General features: G+C 35.5%; 2 protein-coding genes across 4 annotated transcripts in view; one reads left to right on the top strand and one right to left on the bottom strand.

The window, feature by feature from the left end:
* Positions 1,162-2,533, top strand: LOC104789955. 2 transcript variants are annotated; one of them, XM_010515629.2, is made up of 3 exons: positions 1,162-1,233; positions 1,767-1,925; positions 2,015-2,533. In XM_010515629.2, the coding sequence occupies exons 1-3, from the start codon at positions 1,216-1,218 to the stop codon at positions 2,237-2,239; spliced, it is 402 nt and encodes a 133-aa protein (XP_010513931.1). In that variant the 5' UTR covers positions 1,162-1,215; the 3' UTR covers positions 2,240-2,533. The 2 variants fall into 2 exon arrangements, with proteins under 2 accessions (XP_010513931.1, XP_010513930.1); XM_010515628.1 differs by lacking the exon at positions 1,162-1,233 and adding an exon at positions 1,516-1,627.
* Positions 5,274-8,632, bottom strand: part of LOC104789954 (65-kDa microtubule-associated protein 6) — a 3,839-nt gene continuing 480 nt past the window's right edge. The window contains exons 2-12 of one of the 2 annotated variants that reach the window (XM_010515627.2): positions 8,101-8,304; positions 7,735-8,004; positions 7,423-7,638; positions 7,160-7,315; positions 6,916-7,075; positions 6,672-6,823; positions 6,490-6,577; positions 6,324-6,397; positions 6,166-6,240; positions 5,711-6,084; positions 5,274-5,597 (exon numbers count right to left, since the gene is read on the bottom strand). In XM_010515627.2, coding sequence (XP_010513929.1) covers positions 5,731-6,084; positions 6,166-6,240; positions 6,324-6,397; positions 6,490-6,577; positions 6,672-6,823; positions 6,916-7,075; positions 7,160-7,315; positions 7,423-7,638; positions 7,735-8,004; positions 8,101-8,304 — 1,749 coding nt within the window. In that variant the 3' untranslated portion in view covers positions 5,274-5,597; positions 5,711-5,730. The remainder of the gene's footprint in view (positions 5,598-5,710; positions 6,085-6,165; positions 6,241-6,323; positions 6,398-6,489; positions 6,578-6,671; positions 6,824-6,915; positions 7,076-7,159; positions 7,316-7,422; positions 7,639-7,734; positions 8,005-8,100; positions 8,305-8,632) is intronic. The other variant, XM_010515626.2, reaches the window with a different exon arrangement.

Below are 8,632 nucleotides of genomic sequence, written 5' to 3'. Positions count from 1 at the left end.
TTGCATGTGAATTTGTAAATATAAACACGAATGTTCATTTTTACTATTGACACCCAAAAAACAGACTGTATGAACCCGTATATATACCATTTAACGTAACTAAATATTAAATACTTTGAAAAAATCAGAATCAATAATATACTACAACAAGTTCAGCAACAAAATTATAATTACATGGCTAAATTACATGTTTTACCGTATATTTGTGGTCTTTTTATATATATATATATATACGCTAGCTATATTTGTGTATTAATAGTAAGGTAGCTTTTTCCATTCGCATACAAAAACGGCTTGTTAAGTAAAGCAAAGTGGTGTACCTCATGCTTTCCCCTTAACGGCCGGCTTTAGTGGTTTTTGTTTTCTTTTTGGCAAATTTCATTTTAACGGAATACGAGCAAATCTAATAGCTTTTCTCTACATCACCAATCTTCTTCAAAGCCCTAAAAGTGAAAGAAGAAAGAAGAAGAAAAAAAAAAGTAAGACATGAAACAAAGCGAAAGATTGTTCGGATTTTCAAAGAAAGATAGCATCTCCTTTTGTCAAAAGCAAGAAAGTGTATATAATACTGTGGGTAGTTGTTTTTTACCCTCTTTTTAGACCCTGAACCAAATAGTGATACCATTCTACAAATACAGAAATACAAATTTGATATTGCTATAATATTTTATGTAGATATGATTCATATACAAGACATATATGATACGTTAAATTTACTCTTTGGATGTAAATTGTGATTTTCTCATTTGACATATATATTTGATTGTCACAAACTCACAATACTCATAATTTCATTACTTGTTGATAGGAGTTTCAATGTGATAGTTTTTAATATATAAAAACAAAAAAAAATATTACCTTGAATAGACTCCATTAATACACTCCATGTTTTGAAGTTTGGCACCGATTGCTAATATTAAGAAAAACATTCTTACAAAAAGTTGTATCACCCATACGCCATTTGAATGATATGAAAATGGTCCTGAAAAAAGAAAGAAAAATAGTGGGAGGTTTAGGAATCTTTTTCTGCCTCACATCTTTTTTCACTGTGGGGTTAAAAAATCCCTCCTTTTCATGCCAAAACACAACTTTTATTTATTTATTTTTTACCTCCTCCCTTTTCCTCAATTTTGTTTTACCCTTTTATACACACAAGCTCTCCCACCTTCACATTCCTCTTCTCTCTTCTCTCAACTCTCATCTTCCACCAAGCTCATGGACTTCGATTCCTCAGTGAGTTTTTAATTTTCTCCTCAACCAAAGCTTAATTTCTCTACTTNTGTTTTGAAGTTTGGCACCGATTGCTAATATTAAGAAAAACATTCTTACAAAAAGTTGTATCACCCATACGCCATTTGAATGATATGAAAATGGTCCTGAAAAAAGAAAGAAAAATAGTGGGAGGTTTAGGAATCTTTTTCTGCCTCACATCTTTTTTCACTGTGGGGTTAAAAAATCCCTCCTTTTCATGCCAAAACACAACTTTTATTTATTTATTTTTTACCTCCTCCCTTTTCCTCAATTTTGTTTTACCCTTTTATACACACAAGCTCTCCCACCTTCACATTCCTCTTCTCTCTTCTCTCAACTCTCATCTTCCACCAAGCTCATGGACTTCGATACCTCAGTGAGTTTTTAATTTTCTCCTCAACCAAAGCTTAATTTCTCTACTTTATTAGTTTTGATTTCATTTGTTTTACGAAACCATGGACACGTTATTCTTAAATATTGCAAACAAAACCATATCATTTTCTTGTTTTCTTTAGGACAAAAGAGAGAGTGTGGAGGAGACAGTGATGATGGAGTACGATGGAGAAATCAATCAGTTCGACGTTGAGTTTTGTCCTGTTGAACATCCGGTTGAACCGGAAGAAGAAGATCGTCCGGTTAAATGTCCCGTACCAATCTCATCCTCCCTCGTCCACGTAAGTGTTTAGTTTCTTAAAATGAATCAGTTACTTACACCAAAAATTTCCTCATTTTCACCGATTAAATCGATTTTAAAATTGTGAAGAAACCAATGGAGAAATCTAAACCGGGATGGGTAAAACATAGAGCCAGCAGCTACGAAACTTCGGTTTATCCACCACCACCACGTCATCATGTACGTAACGTACGTAAGAGACACAACTCGTTCGACGTGGAAGGAAACAACAACTTCTTCACGAGATCTCATCATGATGACGAAACCACAACATCTCGAAGATCTAACATCACCATCTACCGAGTTCTTCAATAAGTTCACTCAGTTCGAGCCGTGAATATATCAAAATCTCTTATTATGTATTGAGAGTCGATCGGTTCTATTGTGAGATGTTATTACTTTTTTTTAGCCGGCGATTTGATTTAAAGTTTATGTTGGATGTGGGTTAAAGTAGAATATGTAGTTTGATCAATGTAGTACCACGGTTTCGGTATACTTGTTATTCGGTGATAACCGGTCCGGTCAGATTCGGTTACCATCTTAGAAAATGTTATAATCTCTAGCTTTTTATGAGTGCATGGCCAATTTCAGTATAACCTAATTTAAGAATAGGCTGTATTTTATACTCCATCTATTTCAAAATATAAGATGTTTTAGCCAAAGAACGCATAATAAGAAATGTTTACTTTTAAAAAGTTTAACCAATCAGAAACAAGACCGCATAAAATAAATAATAAGAAAATATAAAAGTAGTCTAAAAGTTGCCTCAAAAAATGAAAACATCATATATTATAAAACAAAAAATCTTCTCTAAAACATCTTATATTATGAAACGGAGGAAGTATTAAATCTTAATCTGTACATGTGTTTAACTGGGCCTATTCTTAAATTATCAATTTATTATTATTATTTTTTCTCATCAATTTCATGATAAAATTTTTGTATCATGATTAGTTAAAAACTTCTCATGATAAAAGAATTTTAAGTTAAAACAACCTAGTAAAAGCTAAAAACTGAAAAGAAATCCACTGCTTTGTCCCTCGGTGGAAAAGAAATCTTGATCAAAGCTGTTGCAATGGCTACACTGGTGTATGCAATATCATGTTTCAAGTTGCCAAAAACAACAGTAGCCAACCTAACAAGCGCAATGTCAAATTTCTGGTGGAATGCAGTTGAACACAGGAGGAAAATTCATTGGTTGAGTTGGGAAAAAATGTGTTTGTCCAAAGAAAATGGAGGTTTAGGCTTTAGAGACCTTGAAGATTTTAATCAAGCCTTACTAGCAAAACAGGCATGGAGAATACTGCAAGAACCCAACTGCCTTTTTGCTCAAGTCATAAAGAGTAGATATTGTGTTAACTCTGAGTTATTAGAGGCAAGAAATGGAGATAGACCATTCTTCGGCTGGCGGAGTATTGTGCATGGTAGAGAGTTGCTTCTGAAGGGTTTAAAAAAAAAAGATAGGCAATGGGAAGTCCTTTCGGGTTTGGTGGGATCCTTGGATCTATGATGGTGGTTGGCGAGCACCATACAGGAAAAATTCTCTCTTCGACTGGGAATTACGAGTGGAGGACCTGATTGACACCAACACGAGAACTTGGAACAATGAAGCTTTGGACTTTAACTTTTTGCCCAATGATATAGAGTGCATTAAAAAGCAGAAACCGGTGGTCGGCAAAGATGATTTCTGGTGTTGGTCTCACACGAAAAGTGGTGAATACACAGTCAAGTCGGGTTCTTGGTTAGCCAGCACTTTGAAGAACCCAGAATTACTACTCGAAGCTACAATGCTCCCATCCCTTAACGACATTAAAAATAAGGTTTGGTCTCTTCAAACTGTTCCCAAAACCAAAGCCTTTATGTGGAGAGCAGTCAGCGATGCTTTGCGTGTAACCAATCTGATTTCCAAAAAAGGCATTAAGCTGGACCCGAGGTGCCAAGTATGTGGTAATGAAGAGGAATCTATCAACCATGACCCTGGCAAGACAGATTTGGGCTTTAACAAACTTCCCGCATCCTCCAAATGGGTTTGATGATCTCTCTATTCACTCAAATTTCCATTATCTCTATAGAATGGCAAAAAAATCAATCATTCCCATAAAGACTAGAAGATTATTTCCTTGGATTCTGTGGTGACTGTGGAAAAACAGGAACTCATTCTTTTTTGAAGCCAAGTCGTTTGATCCTCTTGATACAGTCCAAAAAATCAGAGAAGATGCAGATCTTTGGAGTTTGTCTCAACAGGTTGATTACGAGAAGGATTTGGAGGAAGAAACAGAGGAAAAACGTGATGCTGCAATCTGGAAACCTCCACCTCCGGGTTGGTTAAAGTGCAACATTGGTGTCTCAAGGAAAAAAAACAAAAGCTCTTACTCAGGTGGCGCATGGGTCCTTAGAGATGAATACGGAGCTGTACTTTTACACAGTAGAAAAGCCTTTCAATGTTTGAACTCAAAGGATGCAGCCTTTCAATGTTTCAAGTGGTCTGTCGAAAGCATGATAAGCCACAGATACTCGAAAATCATCTTTGCCTCGGAGTCATATGAACTAACTGGAGGAATCTTAAGACCAAAAGCTTGGCCATCTTTTGCATATCAACATTCAGAGATGCTTTTGTTGCTGGCTAGAATTCAAGACTGGAGAATACTTTTAGAGAAACCTGGTTCAAATAGAGGAGCTTATCTCATAGCTCAAAATGTTCCTGATCATGCTTTAGTGCAATCTTATGTAGCCATTGGTTTCCCCACTTGCCTACATGAACTCTTTGATGATGAGAGACTCTCATCCTCTTTTTAAACATTAGGTTCTTTCTCCTTTAGTGGCTATAGCTTTTAGAGCATATTTTTTGGAGGTTCAAGTTGATTTCTTTAAATCACTTTTACCTTAGTAACTTTTGATTAGTCTACAAAGTTACTTATTGTAATCCTTTCACTTATGAATGGAAGCTAATTTCCTGTTTTTGGTCAATTTATATATAAATACCATCAATGGTTATCACACTGCCATACATGTAGCTAATAAAATCAATATCTATTTTTAAATTATATACTTAAAGACAAATGGTTCAATGTACATACAGTATATAACTGATTATAAATCACAATGTATTACTGTTACAATTTTAATGAAAAAAAATTACACACAAATGTCAGAAAGTTGTACATAAAACATCAAAAATATATCAAAAGCTTCAAAATGCAGATCCCATTGCTATTGAAATTTCAGTCACAGTTTCGTCAAATTTAAACAAATGTGCATTTGTGTGACTCCTTTTAACAGTAAACGCATAATGAACCTATCCATCTAACCTTTAAAACGCAAACGCAATGGTCAATATCAAAAGCTCTACTAAAAGCACAAAAATTAAGCTTAAAGCAAATACGTATATTATACACAAATACGTACGCAGAACAATGACCATTCACACACTTTCACACGTGCATTACACAAAACAATAGTATTTTTTTCACTTCAAGATAGAAAACACGTAACCTCTCTAAAGAATAACAAATTTCACATTTATTTTTTACTCTTATCTCACCATATCTCCTAAAAAGTCAGTCACCTTCTGTATTCACAAGTCTCTGCATCCTCTTCACTTCCTTCGTTTTTACCATTAACATTACTCCACAAACCCTGCACCAAGTATTCAACTTCTAACATCAATCTCTGTCTACACAAAGTTTCAAATCACCACAAGAACCTGGTCATTTGAGGATTTTACTACAAGTGCATGTTAAGCTAATCACTCGATGCTTTTAAAAGTTTTTGATCATTTTCTCTTACCGGTGCAAAAGAGAGTCAAGTCAGCCTTGGAGAGGCGAGTCTGGCTCAGAGCTATAAATCGATGTGTAGGTAGTAGAAACAGTATCTTCCTTTTGCATGGCCACATAGTTTGACGGAGTAGAAGTGTGTCTCCTAACTTCTTTGAAATACCCGTTTTGGCGATGATGACCAGAGTAAGATCTCGGGGTTAGAAGAAGGTCAGGAGTTGTTGTCCCTACCGAGCTTCTACGAGGCGTGGGAGGTACTGAACCGTTCCCATTGCTAATGTTGAAACCATTGGGCTTTCTGAAACTGCTGCTTCTTCTTGGACTCGGTTTTGATCCGTAAATGGATTCCCTTTGGGTTAGTAGGAGATCCTGCCTCTTCTTTTGATCCTGCATTAAGATATAGAACTATTTTTTAAGCAGGAAAGCTACAATCTTGAGTGTTTTCAAAAGAGTTATTTTAGGATTAACCCTGTATCTTTTCTTTTCCTCTTCCTGTTGTTTCCTTGTCAGTTTATAGTCTTCTAGTATGTTAACCAATCGAACCTATAGAAAGTAGTCACAAGAATCAAAGAAAGGACTTTGGCTGTTAATGACTCTGCACTTAACTTTAAATAGTTTTAGCTTACACCGTCGTATAGAAATGAATTCTGCATGTCATTTTCCCATACAAGTGTTTTCTTGATAAGATTGTCAACCATTCCTGTAGTAAACAACACACAAAGGTATAAACTACAAATTATTTATTTGATTTCATATCCAGAACCTAGAAAAAGGTGAAAGGTGGAAAAGTACCGGGGATCTTATTGATTGTGACACGGGCTCGTTCTGCACGCTTGAGGTTAACATGTCCGCCTCTTCCAGCGCTATACCGGTTCTCATCCTGAAACCAAAGAAAGAATCTTTATTAGAATACATCCTTCAAAGAATCTATTTTTTTTCTTGTGTGAGTTTCAAGCTTTAAGCGTGTCTCATACCAGATTATATTCTTCCAACCAGTTTTCCTCTTCACATGCGGAGAGCCAACGGTCAATTCTGTCCATGATATCTTTTCGGCTTTGTGCTTCGTCTTTAATCTTGTTTATTTGCATTTCAATATTTGAGAGAAGCTCTGAAGGGTCCACTAATCCTGAAGAAACATGGGGAAGCTAGGCTTTAAAACAAGTGGAATTGGCAAGTATATACTAACTATTCAAAAACAAAAAGCTCAATCATATTTACCAGAATCTATTAATGCAGTTGATTTCTCAGCAGAAGTGCTTGTGTCAGGTTGAATGTGAGTTAGCCTGCACAGATCCTCTAACTCTGATCTTCGTTTCATTACAAGCTCCTTCATTCTGCTTGCTTTCAGTTTACTGACACTGTCCACTTCTGCAGATACCTAAAGTAAGGGCAAAACAAGACTCAGATAAAGAATGAGATTAAAAGACATAAATGTTAGATAACAGAAGTGCTTCTATTGAACCTGCTCAATTGTCTCGGTCGAAAGGACTCCAGGCTCAGTGATATTAGTTTCAGATGATCTTACAACATAAGTAACTCTTCCAAATTTAGTTCTCTCTTCTTGTGGTGTATCCATTAGATTCCATAGCTCGAAAAGTGAGGCAACTACATCCTTCAGCTGCATATTTGAAAGTAAGATTAGAAACACAAAAAATAAAAAATCAATCTATGATTATGAATTAGAAGAATCGTATTGTGCAAACATGCATATAAGTACAAGGCTACCTTTTGAAATCGAGCTTTTCTTTCAGTTTTTAGCTTTTGAATCATGTGCTCAAGACCCTCTAATGTGCTATCACTAATGTTTGCAGACTGCTCTTGCTCTGTCCTATGCAAGCTTGGATGAACCTCACTAACCGTTTGACTAAAGTCAACTCCAAGAACACCGCATAGTGCATGGGCTTCGTTGACATAACCCAACACTTTGTTGAGACGATCAGACTGCATGAAAGGAACAATTAACATGTTTATAAATAAAAAAAATGAAATGATGGATATTGTTCACTGTTCTATATAGATGTGTGACAAAAACTTTACCTTTTCTTTTTGAAGCGTGCGGAGATGTGTTTGATACTCGTTAAGTTTCCTCAGAGTCAAGTCTTGTTCTTCGAGAGTCAAGGAACTGATCATGACCTTATTGAGATGGTCACTGTATCCTGAGATTTCCCCACTGATCTTCTCAATTTGCGCTTTAATATCCGAGAACTGTTTCATTCTCTCCTCTTTTTGAATCCTCAATTCCTCAACTAGAGGGGTCACAGTTGCAAGCTGTTCTTTCAATGATTTTGAACCTTTATCCAGTTTAATCTGAGCATCAAAATACCCAAAAAAAAAAAGAACAAAAATTTAGAGTAAGCTAACACACAATATGATCATATATGATCATGAAGATAAGCTTCACACCGGTGAGTTGATGTTAAAAACTCCAAGGGCAGCCGTTAAAGAAGCAACTTCAGCTTCAATAGCTGCAACAGACTGATGAAGCTTTGCCTTAGAATTTGCAGCCTCGTCAACTTTTCTTTGATAGATTTGAAGACATTCTCTCTCCAGTTCCATCAGCATCCTATCTTTCTCAGTCTCACTCTCACCAATTTCAACCCATATTTTCTGTTTCATACACCCAAACAAAACAAAACCATTAAACTCATGAAAATAGCCTCCATAAGAGAAAAATAACAGATAATTTTCTAGTACAAGAGCTTATGCATGATCTTGTTACCAAAAAATAAAGACATCAACAGTTACATGTAGACAAAAAAAAATGAAAAAACAAACTTCATGTTTAGTCAAAATCCACAGGGAACCCTTTGACCTAAGAGATGAAAAGATAATGAAAACAAAAGACTAATTTCATTATGAGTCCAAAAGAATCATCCTTTACTAACCCTTGAGAGTTAAAAAAAAAAAAAAAAAAAAAAAAAAAAAAAAAAAAAAA

This window comes from Camelina sativa, chromosome 6 (assembly GCF_000633955.1).
Source record: "Camelina sativa cultivar DH55 chromosome 6, Cs, whole genome shotgun sequence".
In the NCBI taxonomy this organism is placed as follows: domain Eukaryota; kingdom Viridiplantae; phylum Streptophyta; class Magnoliopsida; order Brassicales; family Brassicaceae; genus Camelina; species Camelina sativa.
The sequence above is the reverse complement of the archived record's forward strand: the minus strand, read 5'-3'. Positions and strand labels throughout refer to the sequence as shown.

Bases quoted from the DNA above. Each gene is read 5' to 3' on its own strand.
- LOC104789955 (XM_010515629.2), top strand. The intron at 1,926-2,014 runs GTAAGTGTTTAG...AAAATTGTGAAG, and splicing joins TCTCATCCTCCCTCGTCCAC to AAACCAATGGAGAAATCTAA.